Below are 26,641 nucleotides of genomic sequence, written 5' to 3'. Positions count from 1 at the left end.
AAAAAAAAACATTGTATTACAGTAATGGAAATCGAATTACCAATTGAGGATAATGAAATTACAAAATAAATAAATAAATACAACAATTTAAAGTATAACACCCGGACGTATTACAGTAGAAATTTGGATGTAAAATGTCTTCAATTGTCATGAAAAATAAATAAATAAATAAATAAACACACACACACACACACACACACACACACACACATATATATATATATATATATATATATATATATATAATGATCTTTAAAATAGACCTCATTTTCATTATGCAGAAAGGAATTTCTTATGTTTGCCTCTTGATTTTGGGATTAAATATGACCTGGATATTGTTTTTGAGATTCAACCTGATATTCACACAATCACACATCATACAATATTGTACAAAAGAGAAGAAAAACTTGAGTTTATTTTTTGATTCTTCTGGATTATCATGTTTTGAGTATTTTACAACATGTTTCTATAATACGACCTCTTAACATTATATTCATATTTTAATTAATTTAAAATCAAATATTTTATACATGCTTAGGGATAAACATTCCCTGGTCTGATGGCATAAAGATGGATAAAGGCACATGAGTTCTTGTGTGAACACATGGTTTTTTTCATGTGCATTAGCAATTAAGTCTGTAAATCAAAGAAAGTAAATACAGAACAAGCTGGAACTACTGTAGCTGTGTCAAATTTAAATCTATACTACTTTCTTTTTTTTTTTATTTATTTATTTATTTATTTATTTTTTGCAGCACTTGTACATTTTAAGTTTCAATATGAATATTTAATTATTCAAAGCAATTCAAAGCCTGAATAAAAAAAGTGCCTATATGGTATTTGATAAGAAATAAAACTTTGCAACTTTAGATTCCTCCCTCTTTGTTTATCTGCAAGTTTTTTTTAATATTACTCTCTGCGATTCACTAAGACAGCTCATCAAAATTCTGCTCTCCAAAACAAGAAATCTGTGGTATTCTGGGAGCCTGTACAGTGGGCTTGCAAAGTACTTTCTACAAACATTTCAGATTTTCATATTTTTCTGTGAAGATGGCTTTTCGAAGTAGCCCCTTGGCTCTGCAGTAAATGTGTCTAAAGATAAAATGTCACCTTTAGACATCTCTATTGATGTGTTTTACCCTGAAAGAGGCTACTGGAGCTATTCACATCCCTCATGTGAGTTCTTCAGGCTCAGTCTCTTCTCTAAACCCCAGACTCAGGGTTTTTGTCTCCAATACAGGGAGTTTATTTTTCAGGTCAGATGTTCCTCAGTGTCTGGGGTGTTTTATCCAGTTCCGAATCATCCACTTCTGCCCTGAGCACCGCTGGACGACCAGCCGCAGGCCAAAGTTTGCATCTTTGGACATTTCAACCTCCAAACAGCGCCCTGTGTCTCGACTTATGATGGGGCCATTCTAAGAAACAAATACACAAGAAGATAATAAATATATTGAGCATTTTAAATGTACAGAATATACAGTGGGGGTTCAAAAGTCATACAATTTTGCCATACAATTTTAAAAAGTAAGATTTATTTATTTATTTTTTCAAAAAAGTTATGATGTTAAGTGAACAACAAATATTTATAATTCTGGACTATTTGTAGGTCATAATGAAAATGAAAGCAAATTTGTGATACTGACCATGTTAACTTCTTTGTGCAAAAGGTCAGATTTCCTTGTTTCCATTGAAGCACACAAGATGCTCTTTGGAAAATTTCCAAATCATGCTGGGATTACATATCATGTGTTTTTGTAGCACAAACTTGTGGAGTCCATGCCAGCTCATGTGCATGTTGTCATTAAAGCATACAAAATACTAAGACATTTTGCAATTCATATTATTTTTTTTCAGTTCATCCTTCTGTTTAGTTGAAAATATAATTTATGAAAATCTTGTATAAAAATGTGTACATGTGATCACAGACTTTTGGACCCTACTGTATCTTGAGGATGCTTTTAAGGAGAAAATTGTATTTGTCTTGCATTAAAGGGTTAGTTCACCCAAAAATGAAAACTCTCTCATCGTTTACTCACCCGCATGCCACCCCAGATGTGTATGACATTCTTTCTTCAGCAGAACACAAACGAAGATTTTTAGAAAAATATTTCAGCTCTGTTGGTCCATAGTAGGTCCAAGTAAATGGTGATCAGACCTTTGTAGCTCCAAAAATCACATAAAGGAAACATAAAAGTAATCTATAAGACTCCATTGTTTTAATCCATTTCTTCAGAAGCGCTATAATAGGTGTGGGTGAGAAACAGAACAATATTTAAGTCCTTTTTTCACTCAAAGTCTCCACTTTAACTTTCACTTTCTGATGTGAAAGTGAAACTAAACAGTCATCACATGAGACTTTCAAATGTAAAAGTGAAAGTGGTGATGTAGAGTAAAAAAGGATTTAAATTTAGTTTTAAAATTTCTGTATCTCATCCACACCTATTGTAGCGCTTCTGAAGATATGGATTTAACCACTGGAGTCTCATAGATTACTTTTGTTTCCTTTATGTGATTTTTGGAGCTACAAAGGTCTGATCACCATTCACTTGCACTGTATGGACCTACAGAGCTGAGATATTCTTCTAAAAATCTTTGTTTGTGTTCTGCTGAAGAAAGAAAGTCATACACATTTGGGATGGCATGAGGGTGAGTAAATTATGAGAGAATTTTCATTTTTGGGTGAACTATCCCTTTAACAAAAGACAGCATCATAATTCAAGCCATTTACTAATTCAAATATTTGACGTTTATTTGAAACAGTGTGTTGCTTTGATATCAGCGATCCCCATTAAGGGAAATCAAATCAAGTGAGTCTCAAGTGGAAAATAAAATATTAATATGAAGCGTTTATTAAGATAATAAATAAAGTTCTTTGTTAGAGTGTACTCTCTTACCTGAGTAAAATCCCAAAGTCTCTGTGAGGACCTGGATACAGCATCACATTTTTTTAAGCTTGGCGTCCTTCCCCTCCCATCATCTACCAGGCATTTCGTGTCGGGAAGAAAAGTGGTCGACCCCAGGGGCCCTAACTGTAGTAAGCCCTCAGTAGTGTACCTAGCCAGCTGAAAGGAAACATGAAGGAATAATGTGTAAAAAATCTGAAATGGCAAATAAAATAAGTATGTGATGTACAAAATATTGGAATAACACAGATAATACAGATTTATCTTATTTGTTGTACCACACTTATAACTACTTTACAACTTAAAGCATAATTAACTATTCCAATGTCAAAATACCAATTGTATTATTTCCTGAAGGAAATGCCAGTGCTTGCAAGGCAGCAAAAGAATAGAGTTTAGGTGAGCTCAGGTTTGTAAATTATGGTTCTGTGAAAATGCCGTGTCACATCAGAGCAACTTTGAAATCTGCCATTGTAATGACACTCAGCGTGTCTTGTTTTCTGTCTGCTGAGTATAAACACACAATGCGACACTGTCTTAGCAGTTTAAAGGTGGCGATGGTTTAATAGATGTAAGAAAGAAAAGACCAAATCACAATTCATTATGTGAACAGACATAAGACGATCTTTCGGTATTCATTATGCAAATATTATTATGACATCATCATCGTTGTGTTTATGTAAGTCAATGTGTGGTTTTCACATTTTATCTTAAATTTCTTATGTATAAAGTTTACAAAAAACTAAACAGATAGCACACCTAAGGCTAAAATTATCTACAAAACAAAGTTTCAATGTAGTCTGTTTCAAAAGAAATAGTTCACTCAAAAAGGAAAATTCTCTCATGCCATCTCAGATGCGTTTGACTTTCGTTCTTCTGCAGAACACAAACAAAGATTTTTAGAAGAAAATTTCAGCTCTGTAGGTCAATACAATGCAAGTGAATGCTGATCAGACCTTTGTAGCTCAAGAAATCACACAAAAGCAGCATAAAAGTAATCCATATGACTCCAGTAGTTTAATCCATGTCTTCTGAAGTTATCTAATTGATATTTAGTGAAAACAGACAATAGACAAAACTGACTATATTGCTTCAGAAGACATAGATTTAACCACTTGAGTCTTAGGGATTACCTTCATGTGGCCTTTATGTGTTTCTTTTTTTAGTTTTGGTCACCATTCACATGCATTGTATGGACCAGAAGCTGAAATTTTCTTCTAAAAATCTTTGTTTGTGTCCTGAAGAAAAAAGAAAGTCATACATATCTGGAATGCCAGGAAGGTGAGTAAATGATGAGAGATTTTTTTTCTCTCAACATTTTTGGGTAAACTATTCCTTTAAAAGGTTTGGGTTGAATTAATTGTGGAAGTTCAATATTCTAGATAGGGGTTTCATAAAAACCCCAACCCTAATGTTTGAGAAATACAGTATCAATACAGTTCTGCCATGCAATTCGTTCTCTTTAATGCTTCCTCTATAAATCTGTTAATAATTTCTTTAAGCCTGTTTAAAACTATAGTTCAATAGAAACACAACCATTAGGAAGAAATTGGGTCCCTTGTGCAGTCAATGTGAAAATAAAAGACTTTAAGAAAAGCCCATCAGATTTGGGACAGGCAGTATACAATTATCATTACTATCAGACCATGCACTTTGTTTAAATTATTTTTACAGAATACTTATTACTGTGGTATTTAGATGAAAGTGAAGATAGCAGCTATCTATTAGAGCAAGTACACAGCACTACTGAATAACACAAGTCAATTATTCAGCTAAAAGTCAATCTATCAGATATAGGATTCCAAGGTCAACACGTCTTAATGAAGTACAAGCTGACATTCAATGGAAATCAAGCTCGCTCTTTTGTGTAAAGTTAATCTACAGCACCGAGGATAATTGTGCAGTGATCAAGGTGAAAACAGCACTTTGACAGTAGAGCGAGCTCATCTTCATGCATAATCTTCATGGGTAACCTGATTCCAGCTCATAGTAGAGATACATTCACTTAAATGTTATACCACCCACAGACTTCCACACAGAGGACACAGTTGGAAGATTTTAATTTCTTTAAAAGATGACAAAAAGGAGAGACTGTGCTTTTTGAATAAGTTTGATAATCAAAAAAATGAATGAGAAAATTAGTTTTATTCCATGAATGGCCTTTAAGAATAATTTTATAAGATTTTAGCAATTTAGCTCCAATTATAATTTATTGATGACACTACCTTATGATGACAAGCTCAGCGTTTAGCAAAAAATGGCACAAAACCAAAAATTCGAACAATTGTTGTAATGTGGTAACAATTGCTTTGGTATTGTTTTCACAAGTATTTTTTTTTTTTTTTTTTAATCTCTTAGTACAAATCTCCAAAAGATCACCGGAATATTTCTTTATTTATTTTTGTAACACTACGCTAGGTTTGTACTGCATTTGTTAACATTATTTTACTACATTAGTTGATGTGAACTAACAATTAACTACATGTATACATTTACAGCACTTATAAATCTTGTTTGTTAATTGCAATATATATACTAATACATTTTTAAAAATAAATGTTGCATACATTAATATTAGTTAATACATGAACTAACAATGATTTTTTTTTAATTTTTTTTTTTAGAAATTAACAAAGATTAATAAAAGCTGTTAAAATATTGTTCATTTTCAGTTCACCTAATGCATTTAGAAATGTTAACAAATAGAACCTTATTGTAATGTGTTACCATTTTTGTAAAATTATATTTTAATTGACAAACAATACACAAAGTTACATCTTTATTGAGACATCCCTCTCATTTAATTGCCTTTGATGATACAATTAACAAAACCTTTTATTTGCATATGTTTTAATCAATTTAACACATTTAAAAGGTCATATATCTGACCTTTATGGTTATTCAACAAACCATTTGCTATAACTATCTAATTTAAACTGGTCTCATTATCATGTGTGACTGCAAAGTATCAACATCCTCTAAATTACATGTTTGAAACAGTAAAACCAAACATTATGAATTTCCAATTTATCTAACATGGTAGCCATAGTTATTTACCATATACGTACAAAATGTACAGTATGTGTGAACAATTGCGATTACATTATTAAATATTCTAATAGAAAGCATAATGCAGTCTTGTAATGTTTAATAAAACAAAGCTATGAGCACCTAAATGCAAGGCAGTACAGCACAATTTCATACCAGAGACTTTAAGACACTTCAGTTTTGTGATTGAATGATGGACAAGCAAGGCAACAACAGTCATATTCATTTATATAAAAAAATCACTGATTAAAAAAAAAAAAAAAAAAAATTTACGTGATTTATTACTATAATTATTTTTGGGGCTTTAATGACACTAATCATTCCAGTTTTCAATTTGTCTTTGGACAGGGAGGTGAAAAAAATTGACAAAATGAAGCTTAGCTGTATCATGTAAAACCAGCCCTTATTGTAATTTGACGATACAATGGGAATACACTTCAATTGCTTTATTTCCCTTAGGCCTGGATTATGGACTACGACTGTCATTTCATTACACGATTTAGGAGGGAGGATAGAGAGAGTCCTAGAGAGACAGAGAGAGAGAGAGATTGCATTTCAAATTGTTCAATGATTATGTCTCTATTGTGCATGCATGGATGACAATGAATAGGTCATGGCGCACTGTCAAAGGTCGTAGCCTGGTAGGAGAACTGGTTGAGTATTCTATATCTATTCAATCAGAATTAATGATAAAAAAGTCAAATGTCAAAGTCACATGTAAACTAAAGACTTATGAAAATGAAACCACTATTTTGCAAGAGAGTGTTGCTGAGATATGATCTACAGGTAATGCATACCTAAGCTGCTATCTATTTCCAGGCAATGGTACAGCACCACCAACAAAGGATAAGTCTATATTGAGGTAAAAAGGACATTTTTCAATTACAAATCTCATTTAATTCTTGTAAATGAAATGCGATTTTTGCACTGGTGAAAATGACACAGATATTTTCTTTAGAATATCATTACATGTGTCAAAATGTATAAAGTAATCTAGCATTGCAAGCGTTGCATATTCTGAGTAATATAGCATTTTAAGCGTAGCATCTCCTCTCATGGACTGCACCAGATTTGCCAGTTCTTGTTGTGAGATGTTACCCCACTCTTCCACAAAGGCACTTGCAAGTTCCTGGACATTTCTGGGGGGAATGGCCCTAGCCCTCACCTTCTGATCCAACAGGTCCCAGATGTGCTCAATGGGATTGAGATCTGGGCTCTTCACTGGCCATAGCAGAACACTGACATTCCTGTCTTGCAGGAAATCACGCACAGAACGAGCAGTATGGCTGGTGGCATTGTCATGCTGGAGGGTCATGTCAGGATGAGCCTGCAGGAAGGATACCACATGAGGGAGGAGGATGTCTTCCCTGTAACGCAGAGCATTGAGATTGTCTGCAATGACAACAAGCTCAGTCCGATGGTGCTGTGACACACCACCCCAGACCATGACGGACCCTCCACCTCCAAATCGATCCCGCTCCAGAGTACAGGTCTTGGTGTAACGCTCATTCCTTTGACGATAACCATGAGTCCGACCATCACCCCTGGTGAGACAAAACTGCTACTCATCAGTGAAGAGCACTTTTTGCCAGTCCTGTCTGGTCCAGCAAAGGTGGGTTTGTGCCCATAGGTGACATTGTTGCCGGTGATGTCTGGTAAGGACCTGCCCTACAACAGGCCTACAAGCCCTCAGTTCAGCCTCTCTCAGCCTATTGCGGACAGTCTGAGCACTGATGGAGGGATTGTGTGTTCCTGGTGTAACTCGGGCAGTTGTTGTTGCCATCCTGTACCTGTCCCGCAGGTGTGATATTCGGATGTACCGATCCTGTGCAGGTGTTGTTACACGTGATGTGCCACTGCGAGGATGATCAGCTGTCCTTCCTGTCTCCCTGTAGCGCTGTCTTGGGCGTCTCACAGTGCAGACAATGCAATTTATTGCCCTGGCCACATCTGCAGTCCTCATGCCTCCATGCAGCATGCCTAAGGCATGTTCACACAGATGAGCAGGGACCCTGGGCATCTTTCTTTTGGTGTTTTTCAGAGACAGTAGAAAGGTCTCTTTAGTGTCCTAAGTTTTTATAACTGTGACCTTAATTGCTTACCGTCTGTAAGCTGTTAGTGTCTTAACAACCGTTCCATAGGTGCATGTTCATTAATTGTTTATGGTTCACTGAACAAGCATTGAAAACATTGTTTAAACCCTTTACAATAAAGATCTATAAAGTTATTTGGATTTTTACAAAATGATATTTAAAATACAGTGTCCTGAAAAAGGAACGCTTCTTTTTTACTGAGTTTATATCTAGGTGAAACCAAATGTAATAATTTAAGAATCAACCATTGAAGAACCCAAATAGGTCGACTACTAAACTGATTACTAAATAAATCTATTATTCATTTATTTTATCGAAATTTTAGTTTTGAAAAGAAGTTGAAACTTAGGCACAACTGATTTTTTCTACTAAGCACAAAGTTTTAGATGAAAAGATCTTTAAGTTTATGAGAAATATAGTAGTTCAAAATTAAAATCAATCAAGGGTGTCCAAATTTTGACTATTAGCGTACTACACCAATCTCAGCTAAGACTATTTGTTGAACAGACAAATAACTCTTAATTAGAGCTGTCAAAGTTAACGCGTTAACAGATGCGATGTTTAACGCATTTTCTTAATCACAATTAACAGATTTACTGGTTTGACATTAGATTCTGGCATTTTATTCAGCTCCATTTGAGTTCTAAACACTGGTTGGAGTATGGGGGAACCTTTGCAATGTGTCCACCCGGGGCCATTATACTGACACACACACACACACACACACACACACACACACACACACACACACACACACACACACACACACACACACACACACACACACACCATAACACACACAAAAGCCATTCCGTGTCAATGATCAAGTAATAGAGAAAGGACCTCTTAACGCTATTTGTTGTACAAAACAAGTCCAGATGGAACTTTGTGGGTAATATAATTACCACAGAAGCACATGAAGTCTTAACAGTCACAAAAATGCAGAATGAGACTTTGTATCCAATGGATTTGGGTGCTGTTCTGAATATCAGGATAGGACAGGACAGTGTCAAGGCTCTGCATAGATTACAGAATGATGACTGAAAAAAAAAAAAAACTAAAGGTGAAAGCACACTAACCTGTGAGGACATGCCATGACATGGGTAGAGTATCGCCCTGTCATCGTCCTCTGAACCCTGGTCAAGACAGTACCCACTGGCTTTACTGTTTCGCACCTGAAATATACACACACAAAAAACATAGCTACCTAAATCAAGCAAATTTTTTATTTGGAGAAATTAACATTGCTATTTCAATGTCAAGGAATAGGTTTTTGGTAAGAGCAGCAGAGATCCACAAACAACAGGGTCTGAAATTACCTTCACCTAACAAAGGTGGGTGAATTGAGAACATTATAAATATCATAAATATTTCTTATCAGCTTATCAAAAAGTACACTTTTATCCCAGTGATAATGGGATCTAATGAACATTATAAAAAGTGTGAAGATATCTTTATTTTTTTTTTCAAAAAAAATTCACTTACATAAATGTTTTAGTCATCTTAGGTAAATTTCCTGAGATAATAAGATGATCACAAGAAAAGTCGACATGTTGTTTTCAAAAGTTCCAGTACCCTAGGATTGGCCACATTATGCAGACTTACTGACAAGCAGCATCTCCTATCAGATATTTTTGCATTGGCTCAAACGTGTCTATTTTTCATTGTGGTGCGACCAGAAGTGCATTGCATCAGCAGTATGAGAAACTTGGGTTCAAATCCCACATTAAAACCAGGAAGTAATCGCGGTTGCATAATCAGTGACGAGCGTGATTTGAATGTTACATTTTCCCACCTAACATTGAATTTTTACTCCACTGATGTTTAGGTTTAGGGTTGGTACAGTTATATATACTGTATGCATTCCTCTTCACTGTATTATATCCTGTACAGCTGTAAACAACTCGCTTTACAACTCACTTTTGGCACCCCTCTGTGGACATCTGACCCAGAAAATGGAGCTCACATGTGCCCATATGCGCACCAACACTTACCGCTTTGGCCACTGGGGGCACTGTTTTGAATTTTCTGCAAGCACAGACCAATTTTAGTGAAAGAAACGTCAACCTACTGTTTCAGATTCCACTGTGAGATCATTCTAGATGTAAAATTGTATAGATGACACATGAGTGTTTTCTTAAACAGTTTCCTTTGAATTTTAATCTCTAATATAAGCAAAGGTCACTTAACGTTGCAGTTCCTATTCAAGCTAACGGCAAGTAACTCTTTTTAATTAGCTTGCTAAAGCCGCATGTGGCACTTGGTGAATGCTAAGGCTGATTTATACTAGACCTTTTATTTATACAAGATCTTTCTGATCAGTATGATGTTTTGATTGTATGTTTGACAGTATGGTATGACAGTAAATAGTCACATTTCATAATGTATGAAAATGAAACACTTCTAATTTGTCAGCAAATTTAAAAGCACTTGTTAAGAGCTGGTCATATAGCCTGTATGCATTGTAAAGTTCAGATTTGTGTTGTTCAGGCGAGGAGTTTTTTATGAAAGGGATTGTTCACCCCAAAATGAAAATGATATCATCATTTTGGTGTGGGTGAGGAACAGATATTTTAGTCCTATTTGTTTTTGCTATAAATTCTTCTCCCTGCCCAGCAGGGGGAGATATGCATGAAGAATGTGAATCACCAAAAACAGAAGGAGAATGTTAAAGTTAAAGTGCATATTGACTGAGCAGGGAGGGGGATTTACAGTAAAAAAAAAAAAGACTTAAACATTGATCTGTTTCTCACCCACACCTATCATATCACTTCTGAAGACATTAATTTAATGCTGACTTATGTGATTTTTAGAGCTTCAAAACTTTGGCACCCATTCACTTTGCATTGTTTAGACCAAAAGAACTGAGATATTATTCTAAAAATCGTAATTTGTGTTCAGCAGGTGAAAGAAAGTCATACACATCAACAATGGCATAAGGGTGAGTAAGTGAGTTTTTGTGTTTACTATTCCTTAATTATTTTTTTCAGTGAGGAGCGTTGGATGTCAATATATATATTTTTAAATTAGTTATTTAAGTGACTCAAGAGCAAGCATACTGTATATGACTGTTTTTTTTTTTTTGTTGTTGTTTTTTTTTTTTTTGCATGGTTGACAGCATGTAATGATATTTATCAAAATCTCATAAATGTTGACATATTTTATGCTCTATACTAAATACTTTTGAATCCACAAAATAATTTATTTTATTTTTATTAATAACTATTTCAGAAATTAAGCCATTTTCTCTCAATACACTAGAGGCTACAGCACAGGCTCCACAAAGAAGTATAAACCTGCCTTTCTTGGACGCTGCAAACACACACACTCAAATGATTGGCCTTTAGTAGCATTAAATAGCCCAATTCAGCCTGTAGTAATTGTGCTTCTCCGCAGCTTGAAAATAAATGCACACACAGCCTCTGCCAGTGCAAATCTATTTGTGAGATGACAACATCGACCATCCATAAAACCTAATACTAGAGAGAACATGAGATATGTGGAATCTGTGGTCTACCAGGGATATTTTCAGAGACAAGCTATACGAATACGGCTATAGATTTTCCACCCTGGCTGTTGCACAGATCAATGTAGAAATGCAGGTCTAATTTTTTCTCCAACAAACTGAAATGCAGTAAGATTTCTTCTATAGAGATTTAGGCCTGTTGAATCCAATGTACACACATATACACACACGCGCATGTGCACACGCACACACACAGACACACACACACACACATACTTCTCTTTCCTTCTACCCACACACACTCTAAAGCTAATAAGGGCCTCGTTAAATCTCATTATGAGGAAATTGGAGCTAATCCCAATGCTTGCTACACTGTTTCCATGGAGACCAATTATCTTTACATTTCTGCTGTATTTCTACAATTTTGTACCATTCCATACTAAAAATACAAATTGCTGTCCTCACATAATGCAATGATATGGCCATCATAAGAACATTGCTGCATATGATGGGATAAAACAATATTCTAAGTCACTTTGAAAAGAAACCATTGGATGAAATAACTTTGTAATAAAATTACTAAAACTTGGCTTTGTACTTGACTTGCATCTTAAGCGTCAATTATAATGGTACTCTATCCTTTTTAGTAGGGTACAATTAGTAGGCTCCGCAGGGTAAATGGCTCCTTTGATTTTATTTTCTCCCAAAACACTAAACAGCATCAAAAACGTCCTGGTTACTTTTGCAACCTCTGTTCCCTGATGGAGGGACGAGACGTTGTGTCGATGTAGTGACACTAGGGGTCACTCTTGGGAGCCCGAAACACCTCTGGTCTTTGATAAAAGGCCAATGAAAATTGGCGAGTGGTATTTGCATACCACTCCCCTGAACATACGGGTATAAAAGGAGCTGGTATGCAACCACTCATTCAGGTTTTGTGCTGAGAAGCCGAGACAAGGTCCTGGCCATTTCAACGGGAAGTCCAGTGTTGTGGCAGGAGGGACACAACGTCTCGTTCCCTCCATCAAAGAACGGAGGTTATGAAAGTAACCAGGACTTTCCCTATCTGTCACTCCCTCGACGTTGTGTCGATGTAGTGACACTAGGGGTCCCTATATGAAATGCCACAACTAGCTGAACTGTGTTACGTGAACTGGTGGTGCGAGACGGGCAGACCACTGTGTGCCTCATAGCCAGCGCACCAGGCCGACACGTAACCACCCCCAACGCTGTTATGAGTGTCGAACGGCCCTTCGGGGACAAGTCGACTGCCCAAAAGATAGGGACAGGCTAGCCCAGTCGTGGCCTCTTATCCTCTTTTTTTATCTCTCCCCAGAAAAAGAGTGAAATTTGTTAACCGACTGGGGCCACCAGTGTCTACGTCGGGGTGGGTGTCACTCCCAAGGGGAAGACACCGCAGAGACCACACCCCGCCCGGGTGGGGGGGGGGTTGGTATTTTGAGTGGAAATACGTCACATGTTCTTGCCGAGCCTTGTCGGGAGTATGTCATGTGGAGAAGTCCCATGGTAGGTCCTACCCAATGGAGGGAGGAGTTTCTACAAACATGGTGACTGGGGCAGAGGGGCCTCTGCTCAAGGAAAACGCAGTTTACCAATAGGGAAACGAATTAGCGGAAAATATACGTCGCATGGGGTCACCTATGGGAACCAACACATGCGGAGCACCTACCCCAGTACAGGGCTTAGTTAGCACAAGTACTGAGCTGGCAGCGAGTTTCTCCGCAAACTCGTCTGCCACAGGGCTCGGAGGAATTCATCCAGGGAATACACTTTGTGAACACTACTGGGAGCCAATAGCGCACGTCTTCAGCACAGGGGAGGTGAAAGGCGCTGTGCACAAGCGATACACCCGGCCAACTGTCCCGGACTTACCTTCTTGTGCCTGCCACTATACGGGACAAAACTGGCTCAACCCGGAGATTATAGAACCTCACAAAAATGTTGGGTGTTGCCCAGCCCGCTGCTTTGCAAATGTCTGTTAGAGAGGCACCACTGGTCAAGGCCCAGGAGGCTGCCACACTCCTGGTAGAGTGGACTCGTAACCCTGCAGGAGGCGGCACGTCCTGAGCGTGATATGCCACTGCTATGGTGTCAATGACCCAGTGGGTGATCCTCTGCTTGGAGACAGTTTTCCGCTGTCCACCAAAGCAGACAAAGAGCTGCTCAGAGACTCTAAAGCTCTGTGTGTGATCCAAATAGATGCGTAAAGCGCTCACCGGACACAACAATGCCAGGGCTGGGTCTGCCTCCTCCTGGGGCAGCGCTTGCAGGTTCACTACCTGATCCCTAAATGGGGTCATGGGAACCTTGGGCACATAGCCCGGTCAGGGTCTCAAGATCATGTGAGAGTAGCCCGGACCGAACTCCAGGCACGTTTCGCTGACAAAGAACACTTGCAGGTCTCCTACCCTCTTGATGGAAGTGAGCACAGTCAGGAGGGCAGTCTTCAAAGAGAGTGCCTTAAGCTCAGCTGACTGCAGGGACTCAAAGGGGGCTCCCTGCAGACCCTGAAGAACTACAGAGAGGTCCCACGAGGGAATGAGGTGCGGTCTGGAGGGATTCAACCTCCTGGCGCCTCTCAGGAACCTGATGATCAGGTCGTGCTTCCCTAAGGACTTACCGTCCACTGTGTCGTGGTGTGCCACTATAGCAGCTACATACACCTTCAAGGTGGAGGGGGACAACCGCCCCTCCAACCTCTCCTGCAGGAAGGAAAGCACCGACCCGACTGCACATCTCTGGGGGTCTTCGCGTCGGGAAGAACACCACTTAGTGAACAGATGCCACTTCAAGGCATACAGGCACCTCATAGAGGGAGCCCTAGCCTGAGTGATTGTGTCTACCACTGCGGGTGGTAGGCCACTTAAGTCTCGAGACTGAGTCCAACTCCAAGCTGAGAAAAGAGATGCTCTGAACCGGGAGGAGCTTGCTCTTTTCCCAGTTGACCCAAAGCCCTATTCGGCTAAGGTGCGAGAGCACCAGGTCCCTGTGCGCACACAACACATCCTAAGAGTGAGCTAGGATCAGCCAGTCGTCGAGATAGTTGAGGATGAGAATGCCCACTTCCATTAACAGGGCAAGGGCTGCCTCTGTGACCTTCGTGAAGATGCGAGGGTACAAGGACAGGCCGAAAGGGAGGACCTTGAACTGATACGCCTGACCCTCGAATGCAAACCGCGGGAAAGGTCTGTGTCGAGGTAGAGTTGAGACGTGGAAGTATGCGTCCTTCAGGTCTACAGCCGCGAACCAATCTTGATGCCGGACACTTGCTAGAATGTGTTTTTGCATCAGCATCTTGAACGGGAGTCTGTATAAAGCCTGGTTCAGTACTCGCAGGTCCAAGATTGGCTGCAACCCACCGCCTTTCTTCGGTACAATGAAGTAGGGGCTGTAAAACCCCTTCTTCATCTCGGCCAGAGGGGCAGGCTCTATCGCACCTTTCTGTAGGAGAGTAGCAATTTCCGCGCGCAAGGCCACTGAACCTGGGTGGACGCCTGGCAAACTGAATCGTGTAGCCGAGTCGGACGGTCCGGACCAGCCATCGTGACGGGTTGGAAAGCACAAGCCACGCGTCCAAGCTCCGGGCGAGGGGGACCAAGGGGACGATCTTATCGGACGTACCGGCGGGTGGGGCCTTGCGGCAGGGTGGAGCCTGAGGTGCCACGTCCTGCCGTGCTGAGTTCAGAGACATCGAAGCACTTACCTGGCTCCTTGTGACTACCCCCGGAACAGCCTGGGATGGGGGAGAAAGAGGTTTGTCCTCATGACCCGTGGAGACGTCACATCGGGGGTAGATTTGTGCCACAGCTGGGCACGCAGGGGTGGGGAGACCGCCACTGGAGTGCCAAACCTGCCAAAATGGAATGGTGGACGGTGGTCATGATGACGGCCGTGCGCACCGGGTGTGTAACCCAGGGAACAAGGAAACCACTCTTTTGCTGGACTCTTGGGTACCACAGCCACTTGGGCATGCTGTGAAATTAATGAAAAGGTAACAAAAGATTCTCCTCCCAGCCCTCCACTAGGGGATGGAGTGGTCTGCTTACCAGCTCCAGAGCAGCGGATTTCCTTGTCCCTGGGTCACCAGTCTCAGGGGTGCTTCGAAACCTTTCTTGGGTTCTTGCGGCCGACCATGAGACGCGTGGCGTCTGCTTCCTGCAGTGGGCTCCACACCGGGGCCGGGCCATGGGGGCAGGCTGCGGCGGAACCGGTGCAGTCACTGCAGGAGGACACCCTTGGCAACGAGCAGACGTCTGCTGCTTCACTGCCGAGAACTGCTGGGCAAAGTCCTCAACGGTGTCACCGAACAGGCCAACCTGGGAAATGGGGGTGCCAAGGAACCGTGCCTTGTCGGCCTCTCCCATCTCGACCAGGTTGAGCCAAAGGTGGCGCTCCTGGACCACCAAGGTGGACATCGCCCGCCCGAGAGACCGCGCCATGACCTTCATCAGCCGGAGGGCGAGGTTAGTCGCCGAGCGCAGTTCCTGCATCAATCCAGGGGCGGAACTACCCTCGTGCAGTTCCTTTAGCGCCTTGGCTTGGTGGACTTGCAGGAGAGCCATGACATGCAGGGCGGAGGCGGCTTGTCCAGTGGCACCGTAGGCCTTGGCCATCAGGGACAATGTAAACCTACTGTGTGAGCAGTGCTGCGGGCCCAGGAACCAATCATCGAACCACGAGGGTTCAAGGGAGAGCAGTTGGTTCCACTCTAGCCCGACGCTCGTGGCTGCCCGGGAAAGCATGTCCGTCATCTCCACGTCAGCCTGTGACTGGGCGACCGTACCCGAGGGGGGAAGCCCAGCTGAGGCTTCCTCATCCGACTGGATGAGCCCGATCTCCAATGCTGCGCTCGAGAGCTCATCACCTTCGCGGGATACGAACAAGAGGTCGAACTCGCCATGAGACGAGCCGGCGGACTCATCCGGAATCCCGATCGGGGCAGACGAGCGTGCTGGGGAATGGGAGGTCCGTGAGGGGATACCCGGCGGAGGTGGTCCCATTGAGGTCCCCAAATCTCCCCCAGTGCTAGCCGCGCTGGCCTCATACCCGTAGGTAGAAGGACCGAGGCGGGGAGCCGCTGGGGTGGCTTGCTTTCTTACGAAGGCTAGCCATGACCACAACGTTGCCGTGGTCATGTTCTCGCAATGAGTACATGACCCATCCACGAACACTGTCTCCGCGTGGGTAGCGACCAGACACGAAAGACAGCAATCGTGACCATCAGAAGACGAGAGATAACGACCGCAACCAGGAATAACACACAAACAGAAAGGCATCTTTAAAAAGACGTTCCGTGTGTGCCACTCTTTTAGAGAAATATATATATATATATATATTTTTTTTTAAATATACTCTTTTATTTCTGCCAAAGCGCCCAGGGGTGTTCTCTGCAGAGCACCAGTGCAGAGGGGGAGAAGCCTCTGAAATGCGCCGTCAGATCCAGCAGAGGTGAATGAACAGCCGTGAGAATTCAGCTCAGTGAGCATCGACCGTTCAGCTCAGAAGAGAAAATCTGAATGAGTGGTTGCATACCAGCTCCTTTTATACCCGTATATTCAGGGGAGTGGTATGCAAATTCTCATTGGCCTTTTTTCAAAGACCAGAGGTGTTTTGGGCTCCCAAGAGTGACCCCTAGTGTCACTACATCGACACAACGTCGAGTGAGTGACAGATAGGGAAGTACCATGGCACTTTCCTAAACACCTGTTTTACACTTTGAACTGCAAAATTTTCCTCTTCCATGAGATCATTGCAGGTAATGTCTAAAGGTTGATTTTGAGAAAATTTGACCTAATATTTAAAAAAAATTTTTTTTAATGTTGTACATTTATGTAGATAGTGAATATCCTGGAAATTATCATTTATTTTGAAACAAAATACTTATGTCATTTTTAATTTTGTTCAATGTGAAATATATATATATATATATATAAGGTAAAGGCTATTAAGCAAATTGTTTTTCTTAAGTAGGGGGAATTTTTATTAATTTGTTTATAGAATACTTGAGATGCTGAAATGAACAAGAAATTATGCAACCTTTTCTGTGGTTATTTTGAATAAGTATAAGTATGATCTTAATTTGTTACTAAATAAAGCATCTTTCTGCCTCAAAAGTATTTGCCTAAGTTGACAAATCGTGCCCTATACTATTGCCCCGGTATCTAAACACCACGGTAGCAGTATAACCCCCTTGGGGGCCTTTTGCCCCAAGTGAGGGAGCCTTTTACTCCAGGTGTGAGGTAAAAGGATCCCTCACCACTTTTTTTTTTTCTTTTTTTAAATGAATTGTATTCGAAACAACCTTCTGTTGTTATTTCTTTTAACACAAATTATGTTGCTCCATTAATATTCAATAAAAATAAATGTGTTATTATTATTATTATTTATTTTATTTTATTTATTTTTATATCTTGAGACACTTTATGACCACAAAAAAGCTAATTTTCCTTAAGGTGTGCCTTTAGCCCCATTGCACCCTACCTTACAAATTTTTCTTACTCATACTTCAGTGTAATCTAAGTAATTGTCATAGATATTTGTGTGTAAAGTGTACACAAACTGTTACACTATGAACAACTGGATGGACATTGTACAATATCAATGCATTTAAAGCATCAAATATGTAAACCCTGTAAAATACAGTATGTGAAATATTAGAAGTATACAAATCTTTAAGAATCCTTAGAAGACTGGACTTCTACTTGAATATATGTGATAAAGGAGCTTTTTCTATTAGGACTAATATATTACTTTAAAAATGCTATTCTACTATTAATATTTATTTCTGTTTAAAAGTTTAGAAATTAGCAAAAACATTACTGAGAGCACCTCTAAATGCTCTAGGTAGCAACTTTGAAACAAATGTGTCTTTTAAAATGTAATGTGACAGATAAATTCCTTCCATTTTTCATGTTAGCATAGAGACATTAAACTAACAGTGTGTAAAAAGCTTAAACCTTTCCATCAAATGTTTTATTGGTTTAAAAGGTGCATAAAAGGTTGATTTGTCTGTATTACCTCTCCATAAGTGATGGTATTATTGTAGATTCTCATCTCAGGATAGACATGCTCGAGGTACCAGCGAAAGCTCCTGCAGTTCATTTTCTTCCTCAGCGCTACACGCTCTGACACATCTCCAAAATCCACTCCTGGGTTCTGGCAAAATACAAAGAAACAGTTAGTTGTCATTTAGCAGGCACTGTTTTATGCAAAACAATTGAAATATACGAATTAACAGAGCAGCCCCTCTGGGATGCTGGTAAAATACAACAAGCCAAAAACTTTGTAGTTTGTGAGTTGCCTACGACAGATTTCTGTCTTCCGTATAACCCAAAATAAGACATTTTGAATAGTCTCCAAGCTGCCATATTCCTTAAAATGAGAGCATAATGTGACAAGGGGCTGTCAAACTCAAAAAACGCTCCATATAAGTAGTCTTCTACTTTAAGTCTTCTAAAGCCATACGATAGTTTTGTGTGAGAAACAGACTGAAATTAAAACCGGTGTTCACTGAAAATATAACACTCTGCGGTAGCTCTCAAATCTCATTCGAGCATGACTTTTCAAGCTTTTCAAATATGCCAGATTGGCCATCAATGACACAGAGCGTCATTGATTCTTGCACGTTTTGTAACTGAACCTGATGCACTTACACAAATGAGATAAGGTGAAGATTTTTAGTAAATAATGACTTAAATATTCTGTCTGTTCCTGAGACAAAGCTATGGTAAACTCTTTGGAATATCGTGCAAGAGTCATAAAAACTATTTTATTGCTCTTTTATAGTGCTTTTTTGTTCTTTTTGGAGCTTGACAGCCTGTGGTCATTATGTGCTGTCAATGTATGGAAAAAAGAAGCTTGGGGATTATTAAAATTATCCTAGTTTTAGGTTTGAAAGAAAGAAAGTAACTCAGGTTTGGAACAACATTAAAATAATTAAATAATGACCAAATTAAAATTTTTGTGTGAATTATACCTTTAATTACAAGACAATATCCGCCTTCAGATGATGGGGACATTTATAAGCATTTATTATGTAAAATCTTTAAAGTTAAATCAACTACCAGAAAGTGAAGTGTTGTTGGGACTTAGCGCCACACTAATAATAAATGGTGTTAACATTTTAGACAGCTTTTTAAGGTGTTCATTTTTTTATTTAGTCGTATTGCATTCTCACAATCTGCTGTTAAAGGACAGTTCACCCAAAAATGAAAATTCTGTCATCATTTACTCATCCTTTATGTCATTCTCAAACCATGACTTTCTATCTTAACCCTTTCATTCGTATTGTCACACATATGTGACGGTTAATAACTGGGCCCCGCAGAGTAGCGTCACGCATATGTGTTTCTGCAACAACCAGTTACATTACAAGCTGCCAGATTCAAATCGGCTTTCACACCGACACAGGCTGTGTTGGTCAAGCATCTGTAATTTATATTCACACAAACAGTTACTCATACAGTCTTTTAAACCACAGAATAAGTTTATTTTATATACATACATCCAACTTGTCACCAAAGTACCACGATAAAAAGTTTACAGTTCTTATATGCAGTCAACACATCAAACGTGATCTCCTCCGATGCGTGCAAAAATGTTTGTTTACATTAGTAGAGGTTGTCATTCGTCAAACAAACAAACAGCTACTAAAAGTGTCTTTTTAAACACATAATATATATATTTTATGTAACAAACTGCCAAATTGTCACCAAAGTACCACAATAACAGTTCACAGCTTGTATATGCACAGCCATTACATCTAAACATGATCTTCCCATGCACGCAGCCATGTCTGCTTAGGTGCAGATGCAATTTATATTCACACAAACAGCAACTCAAACAGTCTTTTCAGACATGTATTATGTTTGTTTTCTGAAACAGACAGCCAAACTATTACAAACTATTACAAAAGCACCACAATAACAGTTTAAAACTCGTATACTCAGTGAACACATGCTGAGTGCGATTATCAGATGTACCCAGTCACGTCTGTTTACATTAGCGCTTGTCACACACGCACGCACGCACACGCACACACACACAATGTCTGAGATGTCAGACAGTGCATAGGCACTGATATTATTTGTTCATTTGTTTTTTTATAGCTATATATAAACGAAATAAATAAAACAAATACAGTACAGCAGACATAACCCATTTGCTCACGTTTACTACATTATATACAGTGTTTTTTTGTTTTTCATTAATGACAAGAAATCAAAAATTTAAATAAATAAATAAATACTTGTCTACACTCTGCCCCCTCTACTGGCTGTGCAGTGTCACGTGCAAAAATAACTAATTCCAGGGGGTACTGCAGGGGAATTTAGACCCTACTCATGAAAATGTTAAGTGGACAGTGGAAAATCATATGGGATTAGAACAACCTGATGGTGAGCAAATGATGAAAGAATTTAAAATTTCTCTTTAACTTTAGATAGTGCAAGTTCAGCTTTTTATGACTTGTTGACTTCAGACTAGTTATGTAGCTTATGATAGTTTTAGTTTGTTCTTGTAACGTGACATCTGTCATTTTGAATATTGTTTTCATCTTGTTTGAAAACATTATTGTCAGGCCATCTCACTTAAACGAAAAAGCTCTAATCTGTCTGAAAATTTTCAGGGAGTTAAAGAGGAATGTGTCAGCATTTACTGTATGTCAGTCATGGGAGAGACTGTGACTGTTCTTTCATTAGGAGCCCCTAATATGCTAATTTGTTTAATTACAGATAGCAGTTGGGCTAACAACATAAGCATGGAGAAGTGCTCAGTGGATTGACGCAAAAAACTTCTAATCAGCATGATGTTTTCAAAAACCCTCTGTTAACGCACTCAGAAACTAAAGCTCACAACACTACTTATAGTAGTAAGTTCGTCATTTAAACTGTATTTCACCCAAAAATTGTAATGCAGTCAATGGAATTATTTGGACATTGGTCCAAATCCATAGGACTTTCTTTTTGCCATGGAACACAAAAGATTTCAGGCATAATGCTAGCCTCAGTCACTTTTTAATTCCATTCTATGGAAAAACGTGCAATGAATGTGAATGGTGACTGAAGCTAACATTTTGCCTAACATCTCCTTTTGTGTTCCACGGAAGAAAATCATATAGGTTTGGAAAAACATGATGGTCAGTAAATGATGCCATTTCATTAATATTCATTATTAGGTGAACTATCCCTTTAAAAAATTTTACCTACTCTTGAAAACCATATCAAATACAGTACCTATTATTGATGAGTACTGTCAGAAACACTGTGTGGGCACTATTGTATTATAAACATGAATGTGCTAAAGTGGAATTTAACACCATGGCAATATGAACATGTGTTACTAAAAAAGTATACATGGCTATTATGTACGTTTTCTATTAAACAAATTTCTTAAAATATAGCTGTTAAGAGGTAAAGTCTCTCATTACATTTATAGTCCAAGGCCATTCCTAAAACATTTCAATTTAATTAAACCTTTTAATAACTTAAGTTCTGGCTCAAGTTAAATTATACTTTCAATGCTCTGCTTTTCCTTTCAGGAAGAAAATGTATACAGATCACGATGAGTCATTAAATTAAATTCATAACTTAAGGGTAATGCTTGATATTTCAAGATACATAAAGAACCCATTAAAAACACAAACACACACACGGGATATCCAGTTAAATTGAGATGCAACAATTACCATATTTACAGTGAATTTGTCTGAAACTCAGCATTGTTTAATGCAAAGACAATGCTGCAGTAATTGTGTGCTAAAGACAACATTAGAACCAACTGTGACAAGTTGACAAACTTAATCTCATACTGTTTATTGTGCCTTGTGTAGAAGGCACACAAGTAAATTAATCAGGACAAAATTAATCACTGCAATCATTTTCCATTAATCATTGGCTGTGTAGACTCAACAAATGAGGTTGTGTGTTCATGATTGCTCAAACTCTGACTCACATTCATGGGGATATTCCAGGCCATGTAAACATGAGATTTAAACTCATCCATCCAGACCTCTGCTGCCCGCAGTGCATTCCGCTTGGCATAGTAGTCGATGTCATTGTTGTACGGTTTCTTTGTACGTTCAATGTGCGCAACTCTAGCACATGGAAGAACCTCCATACTGCCGCCACATTGCCACACCTGCAAGGAGAGAGAGAGAGAGAGAATAACAGGTAAATATTAAGGCTGCCATTCAATTACAAAATAAGACAATTCATTACATGATATGCTTATTGATTAATTAAATCAAATTACTTATCAATATTTATTGAGACAATTAACATAATTCAAAGACAATATAATATTGTGGCAGAACAGTAAAGCATTAAATGGACATTATATAAAATAGCTTTACATGTAAGTAACCAGTAACATGCTGTTTTTAAGCCACATGACATTTAAATTTGTCTCCATGACTGTTTTTCCTGGGGTCACCCTTATTGGGGAAACACCTGTGCTCCACAAAATGTTCTATTGAACACATTTTGGTGTGTTTCGTCTACATCATGATTTTTTGCTGCATTTTTGATAAGTAAATTAGATTTTGTTGTTAAATGATCAACTTTATCTAACTGTAATTGTACTATTGCAATGGAATTGCACTGCTACATTTTCTCAATGGGATTTTTTTTTATACATAGTGGCATCTACTATATTACCAGAATCAGAGCTTTAATGCCAAGTATGCTTACACATACAAGGAATTTGTCTTGGTGACAGTGCACAAACAATACAACATCAAGACAGAGATAATAATAATAATAATAAAAATTAAATAAAAAAAATAGAATAAAAATAAAAAGTGAACAGAAAATATAAGTATATATAAAATACACAATAAGACATATGTACAAATCTGTTATATACAAGGGAATGTAATGGCAGAAGAGGTAGGATATGTTGGATAAATATAAATAGATTAAGCTGTGTATTGCACATAATTATTGCTCAATGTGGCAGTTTTAACTGTTCATAAGATGGATATCCTGAGGGAAAAAACTGTTCTTGTGCCTGACGGTTCTGGTGCTCAGTGCTCTGTAGCGCCGGCCAGAAGACAACAGTTCAAAGAGGTAGTGGGCTGGGTGAGTGGGGCCCAGAGTGATTTTTCCATCCCTTTTCCTCACTCTGGAGGTGTACAGTTCTTGAAGGGAGGGCAGGGGCAACCAATAATCCGCTCAGCAGTCCAAACTGTTCTTTGTAGTCTTCTTAAGTCCGATTTCATATCTGAACTAAACTAGACAGTTATTGAAGTGCAGAGGCAGACTCAATGACTGCTAAGTAGAACTGCATCAGCTGCAAAGGTGAAGGAAGTGCAACCTCTGCTGGGCCTTTTTCACAATTGAGTCAATGTGGGTGTCCCACTTCAGGTCCTGTGAGATGGTAGAGCCCAGGAACCTGAATGACTCCACTGCTGCCACAGTGCTGTTCAGAATCGTGAGCAGGGTCAATGTTGGGGTATTCCTCCTAAAGTCCTCTATCATCTCCACTGTTTTGAGCATGTTCAGCTCCAGGTTGTGGAGGACTGCACCAGACAGCCATCTGTTCAACCTCCCTTCCATATGCAGACTTATTGACATCCTGAATGAGGCCGATGACAGTAGTGTCATCTGTAAACTTCAGTAACGGTCCTTGGCGGTGCAGTCATTTGTGTTCAGGGAGAAAAGTAGTGATGAGAACACACGTCCCTGGGTGACACCAGTGCTGATTTTACATGTGCTGGAAGTGAATTTCCCCAGTCTCACTAACTGCTGCCTATCTGTCAGAAAGCTGGTGATCCACTGATAGATAGAGGTGGGAACAGAGAGTTGGTTTAGTTTAGTCCGGAGAATAGCTGGGATGATGGTGTTGAAAGCTGAACTGAAGTCCAAAAAAAGGATCCTTGCATATGTCCCTGGTCTGTCCAGATGTTGCAGGATATGATGAAATCCCATGTTGACTGCATCATCCACAGACCTGTTTGCTCGATAAGCAAACTGAATGGGATCCAGAAAGGGTGTCCTTTAGGTGGGCCAACGCCAGTCTCTCAAATGACATCATGACCACAGACGTCAGAGCGACAGGTCTGTAGTCATTAAGTCCTGTGATTTTGGGTTTCTTTGGGACAGGGATGATGTTGGAGCGTTTGAAGCAGCAGGGAAATTCACACTGCTCCAGTGATCTGTTGAAGATCTGTGTGAAGATGGGGGCCAGCTGGTCAGCACAATATTTTATACAAGTGGGTGTAACATCATCTGGGCCCTCTGTTTTCCTTGTCTTTTGTTTCTGGGCATTTAAAATCTACAGTAAAACACATTCAGGTCATCAGACTGTTGTTGATTCCTACAGTGTTGGGGGATAGTGTCTTGTAGTTAATAATGTCTTTCAGGCCTCTCCACACTGATGCAGGGTTGTTAGCTGAAAACTTGTTTTTCAGAGTCTCAGAGTAGCTTCTTTTAGCCGCTCTAATCTCTTTTGCAAGTGTGTTTCTGGCCTGATTGTACAAGATTTTATACCCACTTCTGTAAGCATCCTCTTTGGCCTGATGAAGCTCCCTGAGTTTTGCTGTAAACCATGGTTTGTCATTGTTGAACATTAAATAAGTCCTAGGAGGAATGCACATATCCTCACAGAAACTGATATATGATGTCACAGTATCTGTGAGCTTGTCCAGATTGGTATCTGCAGCTTCAAAAACACTCCAATCAGTGCAGTCAAAGCAGGCTTGTAGTTCCAGCTCTGCTTCACTGGTCCATCTCTCTACAGTCCTTACTACAGGTTTTGCTGATTTTAGTTTCTGCCTGTAGGTCCGAAGAAGATGAACCAGACAGTGATCAGAGAGTCCCAAAGCTGCTCTAAGGACAGTGCGATATGCATCCTTTAATGTTGTGTAGCAGTGATCCAGGATATGTATGTCCTTGGTGGGGCATGTAATGTGCTGTCTGTATTTTGGCAGTTCACAGGGTGAGGTTGGCTTTGTTAAAATTGCTGAGAATAATAATAAGTAAGTCCGGATATTGTTGTTCCATATCTGTGATCTGATCAGCCAGCTGTTGCAGCGCTGCGCTCACACACGCTTGTGGAGAAATGTAAACGCTCACCAGAATAAATGAGGAAAACTCCCGTGGTGAGCAGAAAGACTTACAGTTGATAAAGAGTGCTTCCAAATTAGGACAGCAGATCTTCTTTAATGCTGTTACATCTGTACACCTACATTCATAGATGTAAGAGCATGTTCCACCGCCTCTCGTTTTCCCTGTTAACTCCACAATGCGATCCGCTCTGAACAGCTGAAAGCAGGAAGTTGTAACGCACTGTCCGGAATGGCTTCACTCAGCCAGGTTTCTGTGAAGCACAAGGCAGCAGAGTTTTACATTTCCTTGTTTGTATGGATGAGGAGATGTAGTTCGGCCATTTTGTAAGGAAGAGAGCGGAGATTTGCTAGATGAATACTCAGCAGTGCCAGCTTGCTTCCCTCACTTGCGTCTCATAGCGCTCTTGAACAACACAGCTGCGCCTCTGACTAAAATGTCCAGCAAAACGTCCGAATAGTCAAAAACTGGGAAAAGATTGTCTGGTATGTGTTGCTGAATGTTCAGCAGTTTGGCCCTGATAAAACTGTTTGGAAAAAAATTACTAAACACAGGACAAACAAACAAAAACAAAAAAAGAATTGGAAAGCTCCACACAGAGGCTGCCATCGGTGGCGCCATCTTGTAGATATTGCATTTATTTGGAAATGTTTACAAAAATATAATTGCATGTATGCATAACTAACACAAAAAATATTATTTCCAGACAAAAATTAATGTGGCAATGTTTTATGGAAAGGGCAAGGAGAGTGCACAGTTAGCTCTTCCAACTGACAGTAGTAAGGCTTTCCACAAAATAAATATTTTTAGTTTTGTCATTAGAGCTATTTTATGTCAGAAAATCAAATGGGATTTTTTTCCATTGAACATAATGCGTACAATACAGGGAGATTACCTAATTACTTAAAAATGTATTTTGAGACACCTGTGTTCTGTTGCACCACTTCTGGCTTTTTTTAAAGCTGAAATATGTCATTTCTGCACCACTAGCGCCACCAAACGGAATTGCAAAAATAAACTTTGTTTTCAAAACAGCTTTCTGACTAC

The 26,641-nt window shown here is 39.5% G+C and overlaps 1 protein-coding gene across 1 annotated transcript in view; it reads right to left on the bottom strand.

Moving 5' to 3' along the window:
* Positions 1-383: 383 nt before the first annotated feature.
* LOC127439565 (polypeptide N-acetylgalactosaminyltransferase 9-like) overlaps positions 384-26,641 on the bottom strand; it is a 149,923-nt gene continuing 123,665 nt past the window's right edge. Inside the window, exons 7-11 of the mRNA XM_051695726.1 lie at positions 22,482-22,667; positions 18,549-18,686; positions 9,124-9,219; positions 2,895-3,062; positions 384-1,415 (exon numbers count right to left, since the gene is read on the bottom strand). Coding sequence (XP_051551686.1) covers positions 1,269-1,415; positions 2,895-3,062; positions 9,124-9,219; positions 18,549-18,686; positions 22,482-22,667 — 735 coding nt within the window. The 3' untranslated portion in view covers positions 384-1,268. The remainder of the gene's footprint in view (positions 1,416-2,894; positions 3,063-9,123; positions 9,220-18,548; positions 18,687-22,481; positions 22,668-26,641) is intronic.

Source organism: Myxocyprinus asiaticus, chromosome 4, assembly GCF_019703515.2.
Source record: "Myxocyprinus asiaticus isolate MX2 ecotype Aquarium Trade chromosome 4, UBuf_Myxa_2, whole genome shotgun sequence".
In the NCBI taxonomy this organism is placed as follows: domain Eukaryota; kingdom Metazoa; phylum Chordata; class Actinopteri; order Cypriniformes; family Catostomidae; genus Myxocyprinus; species Myxocyprinus asiaticus.
This window is presented reverse-complemented; position numbering and strand designations above follow the sequence as displayed.